Source organism: Marmota monax, unplaced genomic scaffold (genome assembly GCF_021218885.2).
Source record: "Marmota monax isolate L192 unplaced genomic scaffold, Marmota_monax_Labrador192_F-V1.1 WCK01_AAM20220418_F8-fsc00153, whole genome shotgun sequence".
NCBI classification, from domain to species: Eukaryota; Metazoa; Chordata; class Mammalia; order Rodentia; family Sciuridae; genus Marmota; species Marmota monax.
In genome coordinates, this window is record NW_026692146.1 from 3827965 (window position 1) to 3853916 (window position 25952).

Sequence of the window (25952 nt, forward strand, 5' to 3'; positions counted from 1 at the left end):
CCAGAATAAGGGACCAGATGGGCCCTGTTTCAGTAGGATGATAAGGTGACATTTTGTGATGTACCTATACAAAGTGTGAGTGAGCCATGAAGACATCTGAGGGAAGAGCAAGTGTACAGTCTTTGAGCTGCGACTCTTATTGACATGTTAGAACATTGCCAGGAGGATTTTCTTAGTGGAATAAAGTGGGAGAGGGAGGCAGCATTTGAAAAATAACACCTGGAAGACACCTGGATAAGGTCATGTTGTCTTATGGAGCAATGTAAAAATTTCGCCTTTTATTCTGAGTGAGATGAGAAGTCAGCACTGGGGTGTGAGTTTAGAAATGCCATGATCTGACTTTTGCTTTAAAACAAAGGATCACTGTAGGAAGATGTGTGGGAACAGACTACTTAGTTGACTATTGAAATAATTCAGATGGTAGATGATGTTGACATATCCTAGGGCAGTGGTGATGCTGACTCAGGAGGCATTTGAAGATGGATTGGAAGAAGTTGCCCACAGATTTGATGTGAGGTATGACAGAACAGAGGAGTCAAGGAGGATGCAAAGGTTTTGGTCTGAGTAATGGAAAAAATGACTGGTTCTTAGAGGGAAAAGCAGGAGAGTATAATGTCCCAGAGGCCAAGTCAAATAGCCGTATCAATAAAAGGGATAATGTCAGTGCAAATGGCAAATTCTTTGAAAAATTCTGTCCTCCACAAAGACAATGAGGAAACTGGCAAAAATGGTGAGAACATACTTTTCTTCAAAATTCTTCAAACTCACTACAGTCTTTGCAGCCGCGTGGAAAGAACTGATGGAAGAAAAATGGCTGAATCTCAGTAACAACAGTAAGCTTTGCAGTGTTTCAGCTTGCTCTAGTCTTGTTCCTCTCTCTTCAGATATGTGGTAGCCTCGGAAAATAAGTCTGCATTCCTGGTACCGCTTGGCTGCCACTGGAGGGAGCAGAATAGAGCTGAAAAATCTTTCTCATTCTCAGAAAATTGTCATTATTTTACCTGTGTGGTGGTTCCCTGGGAGATCTCTTACAAAGATGCCTCTATTTGACATGGCTTAAGCTCCTGCATTGTGAAAAACTGAGAAACTGATGTGACTCCATTTTTGAGAAACCATCTTCTACCTCAAGGCCTGTCCTAAGGAAGGGGGCATGACCCTTGTCCTGGGAAAAACCCACAGAGCACTTCTAAGCACATACCCACCCTGCTGTGTTGTTTGTCTGCAAATAACAGGAGAGATCTGTGTCACCAGGTGTCCCTGACTCAGGCTAGGTGAAGACCCATAGCAACCCCCTAGCAACCACCAATCAGCATGAGACAGGGAAAATACCTGGGATGCCAGGTGACCCCCCAGTAGTTTATGGTGGTTGATAAACCTTGTAGTTTGCACATACACCCTTCGTGGCCTAAACCAATCAGTTCAAAGGAATCCCCCTCTTGTACTAACCAATCACCCCTACCCAACTTGTTCCCGCCAGTGAATGTGCTAATCAATGTTAAGAGTTGTTTGATTTTCCTGCGGTATGGAATAATTTGCTGTGTGACGTTGTGACGCATAGAGTATCCCCCCAAAACCTATAAAATCTCACTGAACAAAGAACCGGGACTCACTCCCTGGGACCACTGCATTGGGAACAGTTGTGAATCTAGGCTGGAGCTTGCAATAAAGACTCTTGTGTGATTGCATTGGATTCGGCTCCTGGAGGTCTATTGGGGTCCCACGAATCTGGCATTAAAAAGCCTTTTTCCAAGGGAGAATTTATGGAAAAAAAATATTACAGGTATGAGTTTTAACTCTGCAGCTGCCTGTGGTAGTGGAGAACAGTTGGGGTAAACAATAGACTAACCGAAGACCTTAAATGAATTGGTGGGAAATGAGATGTCCACATGTTCAGGAAAGACCTGAGGAGGCCCTAGGAGCTCACTTTTGAATGACCTCGAGATTCTTTTCAAGCTGAAAGTTAGCTTAAGGCAGAGCTGTCAACTGGCTGGCTGAGTGTTGAAGTCATGCCCCAAGGCACACACAGAGACTGAACTGGTTGATTTATTGGTTCCAGGCATTTAAGGAAATCTGTGTTTTATCATTAGCTGAGTATTAGGGTGAGTACAGATTTCGGTGGCCACATACAACAAAACATACAGGCTTTACAATTTAATTTAGAAAAGTCATTAAACAAAGAAGAACTATAATAAGTAGCAACTATAGACCCTGGGAAGGGAGAAGAATATGATTTCCATAGATGTCACATTATGTTATTTAATATGTCCAATTTTCAGCAAAAATTATAACATGTAAATATACCCAAAAGTGTGACATATACCCAAGGTAAAAAAAAAATGAATTAATAGAGACATAAACAATGTTCCAGACATTGGACTCACTGGGCAAAGACTTTAAATCAGCTGTTTTAAATATATTCAAAGAGCTAAATGAAGCTAAAGAAAATTAAAGTCTGAGAATAATGTCTCACAAACCGGGATTACTAATAAAAACATAGAAATTAATAAAAATAATTACAAATGTTCTGGAGTTGAAAAATACAGTTATCAAAATGAAAAATTCACTAGTGGGGCTCAACAGCACATTTGAGCAGGCTGTAGAAAAAAAATCAGCACAATTGAAAACAGGTCAATTATTAAAGAAACAGAGGGAAAAGAATGAAGAAAAATGAACAAGGCCTCAGAAGTCTGAGTATAATATACCTATAATGTGAATCCCAGAAAGAGAAAAAGGTATAAAAAGAATATCTGAAGAGGGCTTAGGGGTAGAAATACTTGCCCAGAATGCATGAGACCCTGTGTTTGATACCTAGCAGTGACACATACACACACACACACACACACACACACACACACACTTTATTTGAAGAAATAATGGCAGAGATCTTCCCAATTTTGATGAATCTTCAAAACATGAATCTTCTTGTTTAAGAAGTACATACCTCCAAATAAAGTAAACCCAGACAGCTCTACAACTAGACAACATCATAATCAAACTGTCAAAAGAGGAGGCTAGAAGGCTGTGACATGACATATTTAAAGTGAAGAAAAACAAAATGTCAACTAAGCATTCTATATCCAGAAGAACCATACTTCAGAAATGAAGGAGAAATTAAGAAATTAAGACATTCCCATATAAACAAAAGTTGAGAGAATTAATCACTAACATATCTTCCCTATAAGAAATAAAAGATGCCCTCAGGCTTAAATGAAACAGCAACTAAAATTCCATATGAAACAAAGGAGTTTGGTAAAGGAAACTTCATAGGTTGAATATAAAAGGCAGTATAAATATATGTTTTCTTTATATTTTTTTTAACCTATCTCTTTTTAAAAATAACTACATAAACTGAGCACAGTGGTGCATACCCATAATCCTAGTAGCTCGAGTGCTGAGGCAGGAGGATTTCAAGTTCAAAGCCAGCCTCAGCAATGGCAAGGCACAAGCAACTCAGTGAGACCCTGCCTGTAAATAAAATACAAAAAAGGACTGGGGATGTGGTTCTGTGGTCCAGTGTCCCTGGGTTCAATCCCTGGTACCAATAAAAATAATAACTACATAAGACAATAATTATAAACTTATGGTGATGGGCAAACAATGAATAAAAATGAGTTTGTGTGACATTACAAAAGAGGGTAGAGAATGGAACTATAGAAGAGTGAAGTTTTAATGTCTTATTGAAATTAAGTTAGTGTCAATCCAAACTATAATGCTATGTTAATTAATGAGAAAGAAGGAAGGAGTGATGAACTGTGATGGTCTCTGCTTCCTGGTGCGACGGCCTGAGCTGCTTTCTTCTGCCATGATGTTCTGCCTCACTTCTCTCACAGAGCAATGGAGTCAGCTGTCTGTGGACTGCCACCTCTGAAACCTTGTAAGAACCATACTGTATGTGCTGAGTCATGCCCATCTTCAGGGAGTGTACAGTCTTGTGGAGAAAATATGTGAAAGCAATGATTGTACTTTTGAATGCTGATGCCTGTATAATAGGATGGCATACTTTATTTCCCATAGGAGATGGGAGCAATCAAGAAGACCTCACAGAATTCCCATTGTTCTGGTTCTGAAGCAATTATTTGACAAGGACACGGGAAACCATAAAGGAGAAGCTCAGCTAATAACAATATAAAGACACTTCTGATAAATAGTCAGAAACAGAATCAAGGGTGATTTAGGTTGCTTTAATCACTCTGTATGGATTTTTGAATTGTATTAATGATGATCACATTTGTGTTCCATTCAAAGGTTCATTTTATATAGATAAGTGCTTGTCAAGAATGTATAACATTAAAGTCAAAATAATGAAAGTACACAGATTATATATTCTACTTCTTTTTATATTATTTATAATTGGCCATGCAATTATATTTTTAATGTTTTAGGAACTGCTTCAAGTATGTGAAATCTAAAAGATAAAACTCAGGTAAATAAACACTGCTTTTCTGATCAGGTGATCAATCCAAAGGAACAGATCAAAATCGATAATATTATTTTAAAAATGTTGGTGATAGTTTAAGACCTGAAAATTGACCATTTGACTTGGCAACATGAAAGTCACCAGTGAGCAGTTTTAGGGGGATGATAGAGGCAAAACCTGTTGTAGCTTTTCATTACTGTGACAAAATACTTGATATGATCAATTTCAGAGGAGGAAAGCTTTATTTTGGCTCATAGTTTTTGATGGTTTCAGTTCATGGTCAGTGGGCTCCCTTGCTAGCTCATGGAGACAGCAGGTGGCAGGGGAAATTGCTTACCTCATGGCAGCTGGGAAGGAGGGAGAGGGAGAGGAAGAGGAAGAACGAGAAGGAAAAGGAGGAAGTGGCTAGGGTCCAGGTATATCCTTCACGGACACACTCAGATGACCTAACTTCCTCCTGCTAGGTCTTACCTCTTGAAAGTACCACCACCTGCCAATAGTGCTACAGGTTGGGAACCAAGCCCTCAACATGTGGGCCTTTGGGGGACATTATAGATCCAAACAATAGCAGCCTGGCTAGATTTTGAAAGGATCAGAGAAAAGGAAGTGGAGACAATGAATATAGATAATTCTTCCAGGAGTTTGTTAAAAACGGCAGTAGAGAAATGCAGGTGAGTGAAGAGTAAGAGATATTTCAAGACACTTGTGTGTTGATGAAAATGTTTTACCAGAGTGGGAAAAACTAAGGGCTTCCTCTGCCTTTTTAGTAAGGAAGAAATTTGGGGATTAGAAGGAAATGTTTAAGAGTATCAAGTTCCTTACCAAAATGTCCTAAGCATAGACATTGTTGTTTATTGTGAGAATATGTATGTATATATGCATATGCACATTTTAGTGTGTTTATTGAATAATACTGTACTAATATATTTTGCCGGTTAGGACAGCTATACAAAAATATAAAATTTTTGAAGTTTTAAGATAAATTTGAAAAAAATATTAAGATGACATCAGCTGGACTAGGTACAGCTGGATTAGGTACCCTTAATCCCAGAACCTCAGGAGGCCGAGGCAGAAGAACTGCAAGTTCAAAGCCAGTCTGGGCAACTTAGCAAGACCCTGTCTCAAAATAAAAAACAAGGGGTTGGGTCATGGCTTAGTGGTAGAGTGCTTGCCTGGCATGTGTGAGGCCCTGGATTGGATCCTCAGCACCACATATAAATAAAATAAAAAGATCCATTACAACTAAAAAGATATTTAAAAAAACAAACAACAAAAAATAAAGGTTAAATTTCTAAAAATAAAATTTAAAAAAGGGCTGGGGGTGTAGGCAGTGGTATAGTGCCACTGGGTTTAATCCATAGTACTTAAAAAGAAAAGGCATATGATCTTTAACTAATAGCTTAAGGCATGACAGATGCTCAGATGAGGTATCTAGTGAATGAAATCCATGCTTCAAATGTTTTCTTGCTATTTTTGAGTTTTGTGGCTGTCTTATTAGCTACAATTAGATCCATCCTTGTTCCTACCTTGCAGAGAGGCTGACAAAGAAGAGTAGTAAAGACTGTTATTATTTTATTGTTCACCTTACCTGTTATTATTAGTGTTATCTTCAGTCTGGACTTTCTTTGCACATATCTTTTTAAAAAACATTTTTATTATGTGGAATTACAAACATATGTAATCTATATTATATTATGTTCATTAAATCCCATGTACCCATCATTCTCCTTCCATAATTATCAACTCCTCCCATTCATGACTCAGTCCTTTAATATTCTAAAGCTAAGTCCATACATCATATTATTTTATCTGAAATAACTTGGTATCTCTCAAATGTAAGAGATAAAAAAAACCGAACTACAATATCACTATACCATTTGAAAAGAAAAAGAATTTGCAGGAAACCGTAACTTGCAGGATTGGGGAATGCTTTGCCAAAATAAAAAAAAAATTAGGGCAGGAAAAAGAAATGTGATTTACCATAATAGAGCAGAAGTCATTATTTCTCAAGGAGTAGGTATTAACCTGACAAAGATGCGTTCTTTTCAAAGACTAACTGGGGAGCATTTCTCTAGTAAACTAGACTGGTCGTCTTGAAAATAAAACTTATATTTGTGGTGGTGGGTCATGCTTGTTTTCAGATACTTCGGGAGAGAAATTGGCCCTAGCATTGCTGGTAGAATGCGACTGAATTGGGACGGAAGCAGCCAAGTAGCTCTTTTCCCCTCATTTGTAGAACCAAAGCATCACATTTTCCCCCTATTTCCACCAACAGAAGTTGTTGAAAATCACAACTTGTTTCTATTGCAGCCTGAGGGGGTAGAGTTGGTAAGATACAGGGGTGGATGAATCCTAGTGTGGGGGGTCACTAGACTGGGAAGACTTGGAAGGCCACAGGCAGTATAAAGAACAATTAGTGTAGTAGGGAGCAGTGAGCATCCTGGGAAGGCCTTGAGGCTTGGTCTTTTTCTCCTGTGTAGTGAAAGGGAGCCAAGGTATGGCCCTTGGTTCAAACGTATCTTCTCTGTGTTCTTCATGTGGCAGCTCTGATGTGCCACCCACTGACTGAAGGGGCCGAAGGCGCTCTCCTCCGGGCTTAGCTCCTTCCATCTGTTGGCCTGTCCCCAGCTGTCAGGAGAGCCGCGCCTCTAGTCATCAGTGAGGAGACCAGGTGCCTCAGCTCTAAATTCCGTCACTCCTCGGGCGCCCTAACCCAGCAAAGGCTGTTTTGAGAATAGTGCTCACACAAAGTAAACACAATTAGCCTAAGAAGAAAGCTGGATAAAGTAGGAGGGCCAGGACACTAGAGGTGGAAGTGCGTTCTGCTTTGGCTGCCGAGCTTTCCCCTTCCCAGAGTGCTTTTTATGGAAATTGGTAAGAGGCCCTCTCCATACAAAGATGGGAAAAGGTGCAAAGCTCGCCCATTCCTCAAAGCGCACCATGCCCCTAGCAGTCGCCTGCTGTGCCTCTCGCTTACTCTCCCAGGCCTTTTCGGAGCCCCAGCTAGCATTCGTCGGGACGTGACGTGCACGTGGCCAGTCAGTGCGGATGCGCCGGAAAAGGCCTGGACTCAGGACGCAAGCGCGGGGGCCACAAACGCCGCTTTTCTAACTGGGGGAAAGGGCAGCGGTGCTGGGGGGGGGGGGGAAGGAAAATGGGAGGGGCTCTGCCCGCCATAGTAGCATCCCATTGGCTGGTCTCGCTCCGCCCTTGGTTTCGATTGGCTGCGGCCGCGCGCCGGGCCGAGCACGCTCCCCCGCCCTGCGCCGTGCGGCGATGGGTTGGCTACGACGGCACAGCCAATGGGAGTAGCTGGGGGGGGTGGGGCCAGTCAACGCGGGGCCTCATAGGGCGCTAGCGAGTATGGTAAACAGATCCCGAGCGCGTGTTAGGCGCCCGCGTTGGCACGTAAGCGGAGCGGCGCGAAGGTGACCGAGATCTCAGCTTAGTGCCTCCGGGTAAGGCTGCCACCCGCGGGCCTACAGCGTGCTCGGGAGCCTTCCGGCTGCGGCAAGTGCTGGCCTCACCACCTGTCCAGGCCATTTTTGCAGCCTCAGGTGACAGCGCGGGTTCCTGCTGCGAGTTTCTCTGGTCTCTGAGCTCCGTAGCGGGTTGCACTGGGTGCGCTTCAGGTGCAGGGTAGGGGTTGTGCAGTGGTCTCCCACCCCCGTGCCCACCTCGGCCAGCCCGCCTTGTTTCGGGGAAGGCACAAAGCCGTGTGTCTGGAATGCGACCCAGCAACCGGGAGGCGCTGCCACCTCCAGCCTATGTCTCTTGGTTGCCAATAGTTTCCCTGTTTCGTTTTCTCATAATTACATATGTTTTAATTTCCAGGTCCCCTCCTACCGTGTGTCTGGGAACTCTAACTGCTTGTGCTGCAGGTTTGTAAGAACTTTGACCTCCTTAAGGGGATCCAGCTGTTGGGTTTCACAGGTGGGGGTTTGGGGTGAACTTGGGAACCTTGTTAGTTCTTTCCTCCATTTGCTTTACTTTGATTCTTCCTCTTATTTTTCCAGGCACTGGTGGTCTTATTAGTGGTCTGGGCTAAATTTCCTAAGCTAGACTTTCCCTGGCTCATTGTCATTCATGCACAGTGGCAACATCTCTTTCTGCCAAACTACGCTTGTTTTCCCATGTGTAGAGTGAAGGAGAACGCTCCAGAGGCAGGTCTGAGTGTTAGGACTCTCCATTTGGATGAGAGATGTCATATTCCTGAAGGGTGAAAGTCTTTGTGTATCCTAAGCCTGGGTTAGGCTTGCAGCCTGTTGGAAAACTTGTCCATGCTCACTTGGGCCTTCATCTGCGTGACAGGACTCAGGAGCTGGGCATGCCAGGCCTACCTCCTTGCCAAAGGATTTGAACATGCATTGATGCCAGCTTACCAGTTGTGTTGGGGATAGGTGAGTCATACTGGCAGGAGGACTGTTGAGAGGTAAGGGGACAAAAGGGAGAGATGGTTCACAGGAGGAGCATCTTTAAGACTGAAGTGACAGTTTCAGGTGTTTGATTTAGCCTTGCAAGTATGCAGACAATGCAGAATTGTTGAAATTGTTGGCCTGACCTCAGATGATTCAAAGGAAAAGTGAAATGGCAGTCTGGACACCTTTCTCAGAGTTAGTGCATCACTTAGGACAGGGTTTCTCAACCTCCAAACTATTGACATTTTGGACTCATGGTTCTTTGTTGTGAGGGACCGGTCCTGTGCATTGTAGGAGGTGTAGCAGCATTTTTGGCTTCTATCCACCAGCAAAGTAGCCACCCTGATTCCCTGTCCCACCAGTTGTAACAATTGAGAATGTCTCCAGAGTTGCAAAGTATCTCCTGGAGGGAAAAATTGCCTTTGATTGAGAACCACCCAGATAAGACTAAAAAGGGTCATCTCATGCTTCCAGAGGCCTCTCTCAGACCTGTCCAGGAGTAGTTGAGAGGTTTAGGGAGAGGGCGGTGTTATGCCACCTGACGTAAACAAACAGTAGAAGCTGTGCATATGGAGCTTTAAAGGAATCCTCACCTGAGCACTAGGTGGCAGAGGTGAAACCTGCCAACAGAGAGAAGGTAGAAATTCATGGACATTTACTGTGTCTGTAAGGATGTGTAGTGGTGACTAGTGGGGTTGGGAGTTCTGAGGAAGTTGAAGACCAGTAGTTTCTGTTTTGGGGGATCTTGCAAGACTCTGGAATATATGCACATGAAGTGACCATTGGCCACTTTTTTAGTAATGATCTAACAAGTGTAAGCTGCCTGAATGCTGGCAGAGAGGTCAGTTCATTTAACAACAAGTGACTTTTCCAAGGTGGTGCTTTACTCATCCTCAATTTTTGCTCACACATCTCTGTGTCTTGTGGGAGGAGGCCAGACTTGTGTGTTCAGGGAATAAGTGTCTGGCTGCATTTCAAACATACATGTGTGTACACCCCCCCCACTTGCCCTTCTAGGAGTTTAATAATGGTGCAGCATGGGAACCTACCATTTGTGGAATTCCTCTATAGTTGATCATTATTATCAATGACAGCCATTTATTTTTCTGCAGAGAAAGATGCTTTACTTCTGAGTCTACATTTTGCTTAGATTTAGCCCAGAATTTATGCCCTCATCTGAATCTCAATACAGTGGACATGTAGAGAACCTGAAAAAAAAAAACAGTGATTATTGAGTAGGGAAAGGAAAACATCCCAAGCACCTACTATGAATTTCTGTTTCTTTGTTTTTAATTTAATCCTGTAGGAATATAACAGGAATTTCCTGCAATACTTCTTGGTCAGTTACGAGGTCTTTTGGGTGCCCTTTGTTGCCTATAGAAAAGGATTAGGAAGGGAGATCACTTCTCCTTTCTCAAAGAGAAGTTTGGAGACACCTATTATTGGGAAGCTCAAAACTTGGCAGGATAATTTTCCATCAAGGGCCATGGACACTGAGTCATTATCTTTGTCAGTTGAAACAAGAGCTGTGTGCAAAATTAGACTGGAATATTTAGCTAAAGAGTTGTCTTGATCTGACAACTGGAAATAGTTCCAGCATTCCTGTTAAATAACAGTCGAGACTTGGGGAGAGTCAGTGCAAGAGGGGAGCTCAGGGTCCAGTTTCTTCCAGAATTATACATGTGGGAGGGGTGAAGCCAGGGAGACAGTTTGAGAGAAGGGAGGGTGGCGCATCCCAGGACTTAAGGACAGAGGGAATGTAGACCTCAAGTCACAGACTAAGAGAATATATACAGGTAGAATTTATAGACTAAGTGGATACAGGGCTGAGATTTCTAGTTGAGAGGAGAAGCTGGGTGATGGTGACTGTACCCTTGGAGGGTACAGAAAGAGCAGGAGGAGCAGGTTTGGAGGAGATGGTGATGTTAGTGTTAGACATGATGGAGCTGAGGTACCTGTGGGTCTATTTTTTTCCTATTCTTGTTTATTAAGATATAATTGGCATGTGGTAAATTTTCCCTTTTTAATATGTAGCCCCACACAGTTGGACGGATGCATATAGTAACATAACTACTCACAATCAAGGTGTAAAACAGTTCCATCACCCTCCAGCATAGAGCATCTTTGTAGTTACCTGTGAGATTTGAATGAGACTATATGGCACAGACGTGTGTAACTTGTTTTTGTTCTAGAATTGCTTTAAGTGGGTAAGAGAGCTTGCTGGCTTGAGAAGAGGGAGGCAAGCCTTTTTCTTAGCTAGCCTGTGGAAAGGCAGAAGCAGCAGTGTGCAGAGCAGGGAGTCAAGAGGGCCTAGGGCCAGTCATGCTGTGGAACAGTGGAGGAGGAGGAGGCCAGAGAGAGTGGACAAGGGAGAGTTTCTGGGTCTGTGGAGCTGGCAGGAAACTCTGTGAAGGGTGTTGACAGAGGCTGGCTGAAGCGACCTACCAGCCTGGACCATCAGTTGTCACAGAGGGCAACTTGGGGAGCAGGAGAGACAAGTGCACCATCTTTGGGAGTTGTTAGCAGTGAAGGAGAAACGTCAGCAGAAGCTGTTTGGTGCAGGAGAGCTGAGAATGGGTTTGTGGGCTTGAGGGGGAAAGGCTTTTGTGGAAGGTGAAATTGAGGGCAGAAGAATACATGGCTCTTAGAGATGGGTTAGGGAGGAGAATGTGTGGGAAGGACCAGGAATTTGAGGATATTGGGGGAAACAGGTCTGCTATGGAAGGAGTAACAGAAAGCCAGACCCAGTTTCTGTCATAGGTATCTCAGGGTCCTGCCTCTGCCATCCTTTGAGGAGCTGGTTGCTCCTGATAGAAGCAAGAGTATGTGTAGAGGGGAGGCAGCTCTACAGCTTAGAGTTTTCCCTCTCTACCTCTGTGCTACTCACTGGATTCTCTCAGGCTTATTTACTGAGCATGGCCACTCCACTTTTCCACCTCTCCATCTTTGTGAAACATCTGGGGAGTCTCCCCCTGATATAGGTATATTCATAGAGTATAGGCATATTCATAGAATATACCTAATTCTTTTGAGCATTATCCTTTGCAGACTCTGTTAAATCCATGTTTCTAGGACTATCCCTGTGTGTCTCCTTGTCAATTCTCTGTGCTCCAGGAGTAAACGGCTTCTTCTGAATCCCTGGAAATTAGAGACCATCCTAGGTCAAGTGCCATATTTTACACATGGGGATATAGGACATGCAGACCTGAGGAGAACTGATGTGCCTGTGTATAACTTGGTTGGTGAGCTGGGCCTGGAATCCCTGGGTCCTCCCTGTCAAGCCTCATCCCATTCTGTGTATTGTCCAGAGCTAGAGGACCTGGTAGCAGTGTCCCTACCATCTACTGGGCTGGATGAGAGGTCCAAGGGACTGTTCATATGAAAAGAAATGTCAAAGTCCAGAGCCTGGGGTTGGTCCCACTGTTTGTTCTTTTTCTGGCACAATTTTTGCTTGGCACTGATTCTGGCTCAGAGGAGGGTGAAGGAAAGAACAGGTTGCCTGGTAAGCTGAAGGTGGTTACTGTTTGACAGGTGCTTGAGCAAACAGCTTAGATCTTTCTAAGATTGAGAAGAAACTCGCTGACTCTTGCTCCCTAGGGTGTTTACAACCGACACTTGACCCAGCAAAGGGTGGAAGCGCTGCCACAGCCAGGTTGGCTGTATGGCCCACTCGTGCCTCCCTGAAGCATGGTTGACAGGCCAGGGCAGACTTGCCCTCTGAGGAGCAGGATCTTTCTCCTCCCTGTCCTTTCCTCTCACTCTTCATATAGACAAGGAATGGGGCAAAATAGAGAGGTGTATTTGTGTCCAGCTCGTGAACAGCTCATGAAGCTGGCATGGATACTTCCCAGTGTGGCTCCTGTAAAAATCTCTTTAGACAAGGGATGTTGCTATTGCCATGTATGTAGCTGTGCATACCAAGGGGTTCAGGGTGATCACCAACAGAAAGGACATTTCCTTGGGTTCAGCAACCCTGTTGTAAGGAAGATGGGCAGGTATTTATGTCTGCCCCGTTTCCAAGGCACTTCAGGCCAGCTGCCAGCACTCTGCTGAGTGCTGTCTCATACCACAGTGCCAAATAAACCACACGAGTCCTCAAGAGAGGGTGAGCCCTGCTTGCCTCCCTGACTTAGACTGGATCCTGTACCGGGAACGTGGAGCTGGGGATATAAATAAAGGGATTAACAGGCTGATCTCATCCATATTCGGGCTGAATCTCATTCCAGAGTGTCTGTGTGGTTGAATTTATACATTTTATCTCTATATAAGTAAAATTATTATCTTTTGACACAAAGTCTCCGTCTAAGTTGCCCAGGCCAGCCTTGAACTTCTAATCCTCCTGCCTTAGACTTCCAAGTAGCTGGGATTATGGTGTGTGCCATTGCACCTGGCTTGTTGCAATAATATTAATAATATCAGCTAAGGATTTTTTTGTGTTTTTGGTGCTGGGGATTAAACCTAGGGCCCCACACATTGCTAGACAAGTTCTGTATTGAGTTATATCCCATCCCTTTTTAAAAAGGGGGAGAGGACACTCAGCTCTCTGTCGCCTGGCTGTGCCTTGGGATTCTGGCCCATTGAGGTGTTGGTCCCTCTCTGAGAAATCATTGGAGGCTAGAACTTCACTTTCTGCTACTTTTACACCTCCCTTCCCTGGTAAGGATATCTTAATTGTCCAGTGTGTGGAGAATGGAGGCTTGCAATCTGGGACTTCAAAACCATACTCTTTTGCTTGTTTATACCTCTAAACTAATAAACAGGTTGTCTGAGCCATAATGGATTCAGGACCTAGCTTTACTTTTTACAAGTTGCGTGACTTTGAACACATTCTTAACTTCTCTGTCTTTGCTCTCTCAGCTACTGTGTTGGTCAGCTTTCCATCCCTGTGGCAAATTACTTGAGAAAATCAACTTAAAGGAGAAAAGATTTATTTTGGCTCATGGTTTTAGAGGTTTCAGTCCATGGTCAGTGGGCTCTATTGTTCTGGGCCTGAGGTGAGATATGGCATGAGGTGAGGAAAGGCATCATAGAGGAAAGCTGCTCTCCTTCTGGCTCAGGAAGCAGAGTGAGAGATTGATGAGGACAAGGTATACCCTTTCAGGGCACATTGCCAGTGACCTACATCCTCTAACTAGGTCCAGCCTCCTACAGTTTCACCACTTCCCAATAATCTGTTCAATTATGAACACACCAGTGGATGAATCCATTGATGAGATTAGAGCCTTCATGATCCAATCAGTTCCCAAAAGCTTCACCTATGAACATTGCTGCCTGGGGGACCAGGCTTTCAACACATGAAACTTAGATCTAAACCATAACAGCTACAAAATGGGCACTGTACCTACCTTTTAAAAATGATTGAGTTAACACATCCCTGCTTAAGTAGGACACTTAGTACGGAGCCCAGCATGTACTAAATGCTCAGAAAAGCAGTGGTAGTTACCATCATGTTGTGCTGGTTCTACTTCTCACAAAAGCATTTGGGGAACTGATTAAATTCATTGAAGGAGAGTGTCTGAATAATTGCTGCTCCACAAGCCCTTGTGTGTGTTAGCACAAGAGTATATAATTTTTGTTGGGTGCAGTGGCTCATACCTGTAATCGAAGCAGCTCGGGAGGCTGAGGCAGGAAGATTGGGAGTTCAAAGCTAGCCTCAGCAACTTAGCGAAGCACTAAGCAACTCAGTGTATTTTAAAAGATAAAATAGGGCTGGGGAGTATCTCAGTGATCAAGTGCCCCTGAATTCAAACCCTGCATCCAAAAAAAAAAAAAAAAAAAGAGTATATAATTTTCAAGGACTTTCAAGAAAAAGCCCAGTATCTGGAAGCAACTTCAAGGGAACATGAAGTCTTTATAGAAGACAATTTGAGGTCCAGAAACTCCTTTCCTTCCAAGGCAGGACTCCACAGGCCATCCAAAAGGCTGTGGTGACCATGTGTTGACCATGCTGAGCAGCCCTGTGTACCAACCTCTCATCCACAGCAGGCAGATCAGCCTGTGTGGCTCACCAGGTGGCCACTCCTGCCCGGCAGAGAGGGCTGTGCAGGCCTTGGGGTGGAGGCAGCAGTGAGCCTCCATCTGCCTGCTTGTCTGCTTGTGTGTCTCTTCTAGCCAACGCCCCACGTTTCATGGATGTGCCCATACCCAGCGCTTGCCCAGCCAGGGGCTCTTGTTAGGAATTCTATGAAAGCATAGGAATGAAGGGATGATTACATGGTAGATGAATTTATATGAGCTCAAACTGTGGACTGACAATGGCACTTGTCTGTTAAAATGAGAGGATGGAATGCAGGTGGTCTCAGTTATGGCTGGGAGTCCCCTGAAGTGGCAAGAGGAAGGAGATGTTCAGGAAGTTGGCACCCAACACCCCCTCACACACCCCAGGCATGATCCCCTTTTTAAAAAATTTTTTTTGGGGGGACTAGTTGTAAATGGACAGAATGCCTTTATTTAATTTATTTATTTATTATGTGGTGCTTAGGATTGAACCCAGTGCCTCACACTTGCGAGGTGAGTGCTCTGCCACTGAGCTACAACTCCGGCAGCATGACCCCTTTATAAGCAGCACTTAGGGGCCACTTTGCCATGGATAACCCAGAAAAAGCTGGTCTAGCCTGGGGCTTTAGGCTATAGTGGGGTGAGCCTGTTTCTTGGGGTCAGGAGCAGAGCTTAAAAGGGGATCTTTGCTCCAATACTAGCCTGCTGTGGTTTACTGTAGTTGCTCCAGTACGACTCGAGTGACTTCCAGATTTCCAGGGATAGAGCTGGAGCTGTGGCGCAGAGGAAGAGTGAGTGCTTGTCTAGCAGGTGTGAGGCACTGGATTTGATTCTCAGCACCATATATAAATAAATAAAAAATAAAGGTCCAGATTTCCTGGGATAATTGTGGTAATAGTTTACACTATTGTGTTAGGAGTTGACTAACTTTGTCTTTAAGGGCCTGATAGTAAATATTTTGGGTTTTGTAGACTTTAGTTCTCTCTGGCAACTACTCCACTCTCCTATTGTAGCAAAAGCAAAACAACAAAAAACTCAATCAAACAAACAAACAAACAAACCCAGCAGTCATATACACACGTGAGTGAATGAACATAGTCAATATATAAACGAATGTGCTGAGTGTGTTCTAATAAAACTTTATTTACAAAAATAGGCAGCAGGGCCAGATTTGGCTCTAGGACCCTGGTTTGCCCTCTTCCTGCCTATAAGGATGCTAGTAATGTTACCTGACTTAATTTCTGGTTCAGCAAATTGTGATTATTGTACATAATACTTAATTCTGGATTTTTTTTGGGAGAGGGTGTAAGTACCCATTGATTATTCTGTCTTTTAGCACTTGGGCCAGTATTAGGGGAGGACTGTGTCAAGTGGTTTTCCCACCATTTCTGAGAAGGGCAGTTGACCCTCATTCCCCAAAGTGGGGTGACCATGTTCCATCTGCCTGTCAGCCTGTCAGGGGCAGTTGTCTTCTGATGGACAGTGGCTAACCCGGGGCATGTAGAGATATTATTTATAGCATTCTGAGCTGTCACCTTCACCTTCTCCCAGTTCTGCCCTGAACAAGCACTAGAGGGATGTGGGAAAGTTTTTTAAAACTGCAATTTGTATACTTGCTTTTTTTAAAAAAAATAAACAGAATATATATAAGATTTTTTAAAATATAATTTTAATATTGCAAAGGTAAAGCATAAATTTTCTGTAGAAAATTTTAGAAACTATTAAGGAAATAAATAATTTCAAATGAATCTGTTGTCCTACCACTCAGTGAAAACCACATGCTTTTAATGTTTTATTGTTTTGTGACCTTTTTTCATGTGGGGACATGTGTTATGCTTTCTTATTTGCCATAAGTACCTTTCCCAGTGTCATTTAAACGGCTGTACCTGTGGATGTACCAGTATTCACCTAACGCATCTTAGACCATGTGGGGATTTACATTCTTGTACTTGAAATAATCACATACATCCAATTTTAAGGTAATGCAATTTGAGGGGCTGGGGGAGGATTCTTGGATTGTCAGGATGGCCTGGGGAGGAGATGGGGACAGGGGGTTTCTGGTGTGGGGCATGGGGGAGGTGGAGTGCGACTGCCAGAGGCCTGTCTTCATCGTGAAGCATAGACTCACCAGGCCTGGCTGGGGCTGGCAAGGCAGACAGGCCATTTTTCCACTTTCTGTTCCTCTGGGTTCTTTTCATGGTATTCTTTTGCCTTTGAAGATGGATAGAGCCTTAGGATATATCTGACCTTGCTGACAGAGGCCCTGAGGCCAGATCTCACTAGACAGAAACCTGGAGTAGCCTGAGAGGTTTGAGTGATGGTCCCTGGTCTGTAATGTAAAAGGCTTAGGCAAAGGACAGATCTATCCAAGTTCATGGATTTGGGCTCAGAAATTTCCCAACACATTCATTTTCTGAGTCCTTGCAGGAAACAGTCAACTGGTGTTTCCTTTTTCTCAGAGAAAGAAGGAAAAAAATCTCAAAAGATATATGAGAACTTTTCAGGCTCCCTGCAAGGTAGAAATCGAGATGTCTGTGCTCAAAGTAAAAATAGGGTTTTCAGCTGGGAAGAAGCAGAAGGTCATTGGCTAGCCCCTTATGGTGTCTCCTCAAGGTCACTAAATAGGCCTTGCCTTAGTCTGCTTCAAGTGGCAGCTTTTGAGAGCCTTTGGGCTATTGTTTTTAAGCTCAGGCATTTCTGATTTCCTTTTTCAGGTTCTTGAAGGGATAGTGGGGAAAAGGAGGGCAACTTAAGGTTTCTACTTAAGGTGAAAGCCACACTTGGGGAGGGAGGTAAGATGGTGGAGACTTTAAGGAGGGATCTCTGGAGACTTCCTGCCTGTTCTCTGGTATGGACCTCTCCTCTGCTTCCAGGACTGGGGTTCTAGTAAGTTTTGAGGACCAGCAGTGTTGTAGCATGCTTGCTAGAAATGCAGATTCCCCATCCCCATCCCAGACTTAGGAAGTTAGAAGCTTTGAGGTGTGGCCCTGCAGAGAGAGAGAGAGAGAATGTGTGTGTGTGTGTGTTTGGTTTGTTTTTTGTTTTAAACACATCCACTGGGTGAATCTGATAGAGACTAAAGCTCCAGGGCTACTGCCTCAGACCAGAAGCTCTGCGGAGGCCTTAGTTCTACTTAGTTTAAGTAGAGTCAGAGCTATGTGCCAGTTCTGTAGATGGCAGGCTTTCTCCAACCTGGAGAGACCAGCTGAGTTCATTTCATTTAACAGGTATTTATCACCTATGGACTCCAACGCTGTGCTTGATGCTGGAGAGACAGGGAAGATGGAAAAACGGATGTGGTTCTTGTCTTGTGGTTGTCAGTCTAGTGTGCATGGAGGGGGATAGATTCACAGGCAGATTCAGAGCATGGTGGTGGCTGCAATGCTATGGGATACAGGGTGCTGGGGACGGCTTCTGGAGGAGCTGACAGTTGAGCTCACAGTCCTGTGATGAGGGGAGGAAGTGCACTTATGAGCATGGAGGGAGCCCCCTGGGTCCTAGGAATAGGTTGGAACACACACTCAGTGGAGGGAACGAGGCAAGTGTGAAGGGGAGGTAGGGGGGCTGGGTCAGGAAGGTTCTTTCAGCCTCTTAGAATTCTCAGAGAAGCCACGAGGCCTGGGGGCTGGGGTTGGGGCCAGCAGCATAGGAATGCATTGGGGGAAAAGAAGGTGGTGGGTGGGTAGAGCTGAAGGTAGAGGCTGTTGCGTGGCCCAGGTGGGAACATGAAGGTGGATTGGGGCAGGTGAGGAGGGTTGGAAAGCTGCAGGTGGTGGTGGTGGTGGCATGCCTCAGGATGGGGAGCCCTGGACAGTGGGGGAGGGGTGATGAAGGCAGCTTTGGACCTGTTGAGTTTGCGGTGTCTGTGGGATGTTGGGTGATGTTGGAGCAGCAGAGGGCTGGATGCAGCCTGCTTCAAGGGTCTTCAGTATGGGCTCTGCCCTTCTTCCCCCACCTCCCAGGACAAAGGGCTTCCTGTGCAGTTGGCACTGGGTTGTTATACCAGCCATCCCAAGGCTGTGGTGGCAGCTGTGACTAGGAAGGAACTGAAGGAGGTGGGCCTTGGATTTTGGAGGTTAAAGGTACCACTGTTTTGCTTGCGTGGGAGCTGGTCTGCAATGCTGTGTAGGCATAAAGAGGATTGAACAGCTGCTTAGTAAATTGATTTTTTAAAAAATGTTTATTTATTTGTGGATGAACTCACAGTCTCTTCATTTATTTTTATGTGGTGCTGAGGATTGAACCTAGCCTAGTGCCTCACACCTATGAGGCAAGCATTTTACCACTGAGCTACAGCCTCAGCCCTCGTAAATTCTTAACACACCATCCTCAGCTTGCTGTCACTTCATGAGAGGAGACAGGTGACCGATGGTACATTCTGGCTGTGAAGGGGAAAACAGGAGGTTCATGTAGGAACCCCTGCTAGCATGAATTCCTTCCACATGTGGGTGCTGAGTGGATGCGTGTGTGACGTGTCCGTTTGCTTTATCCTCGTCAGGCTTGCTGTTTTGTTTATTTTTAAAAAGAGGGGCTGGGGATATCGCTCAGTTGGTAGAGTGCTTGCTTCACATGTACAGGGTTCAATCCCCAGCACCAAAAAAATAAAAAATAAGTAAATAAGAAGAATACGACTCAAATTCTTTTTGGCCAGGTAAGCATCCCTAGGGGGTTTTCAGTTCTGGTGATTAGATTTGAAAGTTCCGTGTTCTGTATAACTTTCAGCTGGAGCCTGCTCTCCAGCATGGCTGAGTGGACTTTCTGGAAGCTCTTTAGGAGGGTCAGAGAGCAAAGGTCAATGGGAAGATATCCTCATAGAGCTTGGGGACTCTCATGACCGTGCATGCCACCTTGTGCTTTCTCAATTCCTGTCCCCAAGGAATAGGAAGCTGCATTTATTCCAGTTCTCTTTCTCTCTAGAGAATATCTTTGTTTATTTGCTTAATAGCAGTTTAGTACAGTAGGGCCAGAAAAGGGCCTGACCCCTCTCCTCCTGAGAAGGGATGAAGAGGCCGAGTCACACAGCTGGTGGTGACAGAGCTGGGGCCCCTGTCCAGGCTCTGAGAGCAGTCTTTTCTACTTGGGCAGGTATTTCTGGTGCATCTGCTTCTGATCCTGTCATATTAGCACCAGCTGGCCTCTGGCATCTCCCTGGAGTCTGCCCATTATAGATGTGCCTACATGCCACCGCACTCTGGGTGCCCCAGGCTGGGGCATGTTCATCCCAGGGCCTGCAGGGACTAGCCGGAGTAGCAGGAGATGTTAGTGAAAGAACAACAGAGTGACTTTTCTTTTTCTATAGTTCCTAACTAATGGGCATTCCCAAATGTGAGCCCATCCTCCACCCCTACCACGCAGTTTGTGACCACCCAGAACTTTCAGCTTCCCCTACTCAGAGGTGAGTGGCCAGGCACTGAGGCTTCCTGAGCTAGAATGCTTCTTTTTTGGGTTTCTCATTGGTGAGGTCCCAAAAATCACTACAGGGACCAGCAGGTTGCAACGGGCAGGGGGACTGTTGGTCCCAATGAGGGTCTTGATGCTTGTAGATGAAATCATGGTGCTTTTGTATTAAATGTGTTTGGGGGGCTTTTCTTTTTTTTTTAATTTAAAGTGTGTCGAACATGCATGCCCCAGAGTTGCTGATTCTCTAGGCATTCCTAGAGGGGTTTGTGACAACAATTCAGGATGGTTGAATTATGGGTCATATTGGGATTGTGGTCAATTAGAAATAGGGTTTTTGAGACCCAATTTTTGAAAACCAGAGTTGAGAAAAATTGTGGAAAGATTTATCCTTCTGGTAGTTTTCCCCTCTGCTTCTTTGAGGGCAATGTCTCCCTTGCAGAAAATTTCCTTTGATAAGGGTGTGAGTGGTTGGTTCACTTTGTACTGTGAGGGAGGTTGGGGTGTAATCCTGCATGGCAGGTAAAAAATATTTGCCGAAGGTGGGTGGGTAGGGGCTGGCTGTGGTGGTTATGAGATCCGGGTGTTAATCTCACAAATCACTGATTGTGTTTATTAGTGATGTCTGTGAGAAAAACAAGTTTTGCCTCACAGTACTCATGTAAAGAACTTTCTTTCCATTGGTCCTGGCTCTAGGGCCAGTATCTAGGGTGAGACTTGGCACTGATTGGAAGTTCCCTGGGAATGTGAGATGTAGCCATAAAGACAGGAAGAAAAACATAACAAAATTTTTTTTTTTTTTTGTACTGGGAATTGAGCCCGGGGGTACTTAACCACTGAGCCACATCCTCAGTCCTTTATATTTTTTATTTTGAAACAGGGTCTCACGAAATTACTGAGGCTGGTCTTGAATTTGCGATCCTTGTGCCTCAGCCTCCCAAATCACTGGAATTACAGCGCCACCACTCCCAGCTTAAATATTTTTTTAATTTTGAAAGTAGGATATGTGGGGCTGGGGATGTGGCTCAAGCAGTAGCGCGCTCGCCTGGCATGCGTGCGCCCCGGGTTCGATCCTCAGCACCACATACAAACAAAGATGTTGTGTCCGCCAAAAACTAAAAAGTAAATATTAAAAAAAAAAAAAGAAAGTAGGATATGTGAACCAAAATTAAAAGGTTAGGAAGATACAGAAAGAGACAATTTTTCATAGTTCCCAAATAGAGGTGTAATTTCAGCTTGCAACAGACTTCGGTTTTGTCAACAAGTTAGAAACCAGAAGAATTAGGACTCTGTTGGGTCCCGGATTCACCTTACTGTTGGTGTGGGACCTTGAGTGGCTTTTTAAAATTGAACTTCCATTAGTGGGCCAGGCTGGCTACATTGGCCAAAAAGTTCGCTTACCATATTCACTGTGGTAAAACTTTAGTATGTGGTTATGTCAACCTGGGTGTAAAAGTCAGGCAGAAAGAGTTTGAAGTCTGAAAACAAAGTTTAAATTTTTAAAATAGGTCTTAGGAGAATGTTCTGAGGAAGATTGGATGTCAGGTAGTAGGTGAGGTGAGGTTTGAAATTATCAGGTCTCCCCACAGGGCAATGCCTGTCCTGGTTGTCCAGATTGATTAAAGGTGAGCCAGAGGAAGGCCTGTTTGTGAGGACCTTGTACCTGGTGGATGGTCCTGAGACCACTGACAGGATCCTTCTGAACAAATATGACTGGGGCCTCTGCTTCTGCTACCATGTGTTCCTGACATCTCTTTCAAGAACCTTCTCCCTCTCTAGGGTCTAGAGGGCCCTGGTGGGTGCTTCTACCCCTAAGGGTAGGAACTGAAGAGCATCTGTGTGTGTCAGGGGTGGAACTCTGGACTGCCAGTTGAAAGCTGGCCCCAGGCCACTTGAGTCATGATTGCACGCTGTCTTCCCCATCCTAGACATTTGGTCTGTGGGGATTACCCTTGTCTATTGCCATTCATTGCAGGAGTGTAGAGCAGAGCCCAGTGTGTGACATGGCACCCAGTGATGGGTTGGGCCAGCTCCCATCCCTGTCTCACATCTTTTTCAGTGGTCACCTTCTCCAAACCTCCCTGGCTTGGATTAGAATGTGAGTGGTTACTTGTGTCTGCGTCATGTCCTGTCCCTGTGAGTTGGTGGGCCACGCGTTTGGAGAGGCAGCATGGTGTGGTCCCAGAGCAGGCCAGGGCTGGGTTGGGCCCCAGGGCTACTATTGAGGAGCTATGTGACCTTGGCCAGTTAGTTAACTGCTCTGGTTTGTTTTTCTCACTTATAAACCGGGGTCAATAATAACCATGTCATTGACTGTTTATAAGATGTTACATGGTAGCAGCCCCCACTCGTAGGGAAGGTGTAAGCTAAGGCATGTTATGGCAGCTCATCCCTGTGTGCCCAGGCCTGGGCAGTAGTGGGTTTCTCTGATTATCATGACAGTTCTTAGGAGCAGAGCTGATCCCTGCAGGGATCTCTGGAGTGACCAGGGCTGCTCCCTGAGAAAGGAAGGGAGGAGGGAGCTGTCTTCAGATGTCCCTGGAATTCTGGTTAGGGAGCCTTGTCATTGTCCTTGCACAGTCTCCCCACCTGTGGTGCTGTCAGTGTGACGAGAGGATGGAACTCCAGGGCCCCCCTCATCCTGTCCCTCCCTCCTCAGCCTGCCCATGTTTGTTCATGCAGCTCTCCTGCCTGAAGCACCATCCACACCCTTCTCTGCCTCTGACTTGCTGTCTCTGGGCCTTGCAGCCGCTCCTGCCACCTCTGCTCACCTGGCCAGACAGGTCCCCCTCCCCTCCCAGCCAGGGAGCTCCTGGATGCTGCAGTGGGCTGTCCTGCTGTTCTTTTCCTGCAGCGTCCTCCTGCCCTGCCATCCCTGTGTTACCAGAACTTATCTGAGACCCCAGCATGTAGCCCCTGGAGTAGTCAATGACACACCAGGCTGTACCTGACTTCACTCCGTCTAGCAGTTTTCAGTGTCTCTGACTCTGACCTACATTAAGAAATACACTTTATGCTGTAACCCAGTAGGCAGAAGAGGGAGAGAGCTGGACACACACAACCAGCAGAATCCATTTCTGTGACAGGCTCCTGAGGGGTTTCCTGGTGCTCCCTCCCACGCTGGGCCATTTTGTTCTTAATGTGCCGTGGGTCTGGTCTGCAGTTTGCAAACATTGGCTTGGTAACTAGGCGAGGCCCAGGGGGCTTGATGGAGGTGGGGGTCAGGGAGGGCTCTGTACTTTCCTCAGTCTGGGTGTCCGTCAGAGACTTTATTGGAATAAGTAAGAGTGCTTGGGGCAGGACAGGCACCCCTAAGCTACTAAGTGTTGGGACACAGCTATTGTGAGGGGACGACTCTGGAAGTGGGATGCCTTCCTCCAACATGAAGTTTTGGTCTGGAGGAGAGAGCACTAAACTAGGAGTCAGCACACAGTTCAAGTCCTGTCACTTGATCTCTCTGAGCAGTTACTTCACCTCTCTGTGCTTTGGGATTTTCACAGGGTGTCGAGGCCCAGGTGAGGTAACGTGGCAGGTGAGCACAAGACAGTCAACTCAACAGTTGTTAATTCTGCTCAGCACTGTGGAGAATTGGGAGTCCCCAAAGTCTACCTTGAGCCCTGGGCCTTTTATTTACCCTCAGTCAGCTTTTATCAGAAGGGAAAATCTGTGGGAAAAAAAACCAAAAAACAAAACCACACAACCAGCTGCCTTCTGCCCAGAGTTGGGTGTGGAGCTGGTCAGTGAGGTGTGGCACCCTGTCCCTGACTTGGCCTTCTCTCTTCCAGCCCTGAAGGATGGCTGCCATGTTGGGAGATGCCATAATGGTGGCCAAAGGCTTTGCCAAGCTGACCCAGGCGGCCATGGAAACCCACCTGCAGCACTTGGGCCTTGGTGGGGAGCTCATCATGGCAGCCAGAGCTCTGCAGTCCACAGCCGTGGAGCAGATTGGCATGGTCTTGGGGAAGGTGCAGGTAAGGAGGCTATCCCAGCAATGTGGGGAGCGCTGATGGGAAGAGGGCCAGACCTGGAGCTCCTGGTGAAGCCTGGGGTGTAATCAGGACACAGATACTTGGGGACTAGTCTTGTGCACAGGGCTTGAGAGCCCAGTGGCCAGCATGTCCTGCTGTCCCAGGGCAGGGCCCCTATGTGAGGGTGTGGTCACTTAGTAGCAAAATGCCATTGACTGGGCTAGAGTTGTGGCTCAGTGGTAGAGCACTTGCCTGGCACATGTGAGGCGCTGGGTTCGATCCTCAGCACCACATAAAAATGAATAAATAAAATAAGTGTACTGTGTCCATCTACAACTAAAAAACTATTTTAAAAAAATGCCATTGACTGGGAGGCTTAATTAGCAAATATTTATTTCTCAGAATTTTGAGGCCAGAAAGGCCAAGATGAAGGCGCTGGTAAATTCAGTGTCCAAAGACCTGTTTCCTAATTCGTGGTTGGCACCTTCTTGCTGTGTCCTTACATGGCAGATGGAGGGCCAGGAGCTCTCTGGGGTCTTTTTTATGAGTACCCTAGTCCAGTTCATGAAGGCACCCTCATGACCTAATCATCTCCCAAAGGCCCCTCCTCCTAATGCAGCACCAGGGGGTTAGGTTTCAACAGGGGGATTTGGGGGCATACACACGCAGTACATGGCAGGCCCCCGGTGTTGATTGGCCTGGCTCAGTCTTTGAAGGCTCTTCCTGCTGAGCCTCCTGAGCTTCAGCTAAGAGCTGACCTCCATTTCCTCCTTTCTTTTGCTGAGCACCTCTGGGCACCTGACTTGGGGGTGCCACTCTTTTCCAAGATGGCGGCTGGCACAGCCCTGCTGAGGGCAGCTTCGTCTTTGGCCTCCATCTTGTCCCCCCTGTCTGCGGAGGGGGCGGAGGCGGAGAGAAGCCTCTGCATCTTCCATCTAAGACATGGTTTTTAAGCAAAATTGAGTGCTGTAAAGTGTAGACAGGCCTACCTAGGCAGGGCATTGCCCACTGTGGTGTCCCTCTGTTCCTGATAACCTGAGGGTCTGAGGAAGCTGTGTGTATTGGTAGTTGTTGCAGTGACTGGCTCCTCATTCCTTCCGTTTCTGACCTGTGACTGGCTGACCTCTGAACAAAGGTCACCATGCTTCTCTGGCCGTGAGGTTGTCATAGTTCCCAGGACTCTGCTCAGTCTTAGGCGTGGGATTCCCAGCTCCTCCTCTGCTGGGGTTAATGGTGGTACAGTGTCTCTTTTGCCCTACACATAGACCTTTAACTTTTAAGTGTCCCTCATTATGTCCTGGGATGGGGCCAGGCTTGGATGCTTACCCCATTTTCTCAGAAGAGAAAACTGAATCTAAGCAGTTTGTTACCAGACCCATGATAAAGTGACAGGGCCTGAATCCTTGCGCTGCCCCCAGTCAAGATCCCTGCTATTGCCTGCCCTCTGCCGACACTGGGCTGTGGCCCCAGCTGTCTTGCTCGATGCCTTCTGTGGCAAGGAGCCCTCGCCTTTCTGTTGGCTGATCTGCCTGTGGAACCCTCCGAGTTCCAAATGAGGTTGCCCTAGTTCCCTGGGCCCACCCAGAAGTGAGATAGTGTGCTAGACCTGGGCAGGCCTTCTCCACCAGCGCCAGAAGGGCCTCTGCCCAGGATCACTCCCCTCCCATAAGCCTGAGCCCCTGTGTCTGGGAGAGGCAGGGCCATCCCCCAGAACAGCTCCTGGGGTAGGAGGGAGTAACCATTCACCACTGTGAA

The 25952-nt window shown here is 45.9% G+C and overlaps 1 protein-coding gene across 5 annotated transcripts in view; it reads left to right on the plus strand.

The window, feature by feature from the left end:
* The window catches only part of Coq8a (coenzyme Q8A), a 50622-nt gene that overhangs the window by 6860 nt on the left and 17810 nt on the right, over positions 1-25952 (plus strand). For 2 of the 5 annotated variants that reach the window (XM_058571937.1, XM_046419685.2), the window contains one exon: positions 24015-24200. In XM_058571937.1, coding sequence (XP_058427920.1) covers positions 24024-24200 — 177 coding nt within the window. In that variant the 5' untranslated portion in view covers positions 24015-24023. Of the gene's footprint in view, positions 1-7744; positions 8039-8251; positions 8299-24014; positions 24201-25952 lie in introns of those variants that run through there. The other 3 variants (XM_046419668.2, XM_046419677.2, XM_058571932.1) reach the window with 3 other exon arrangements.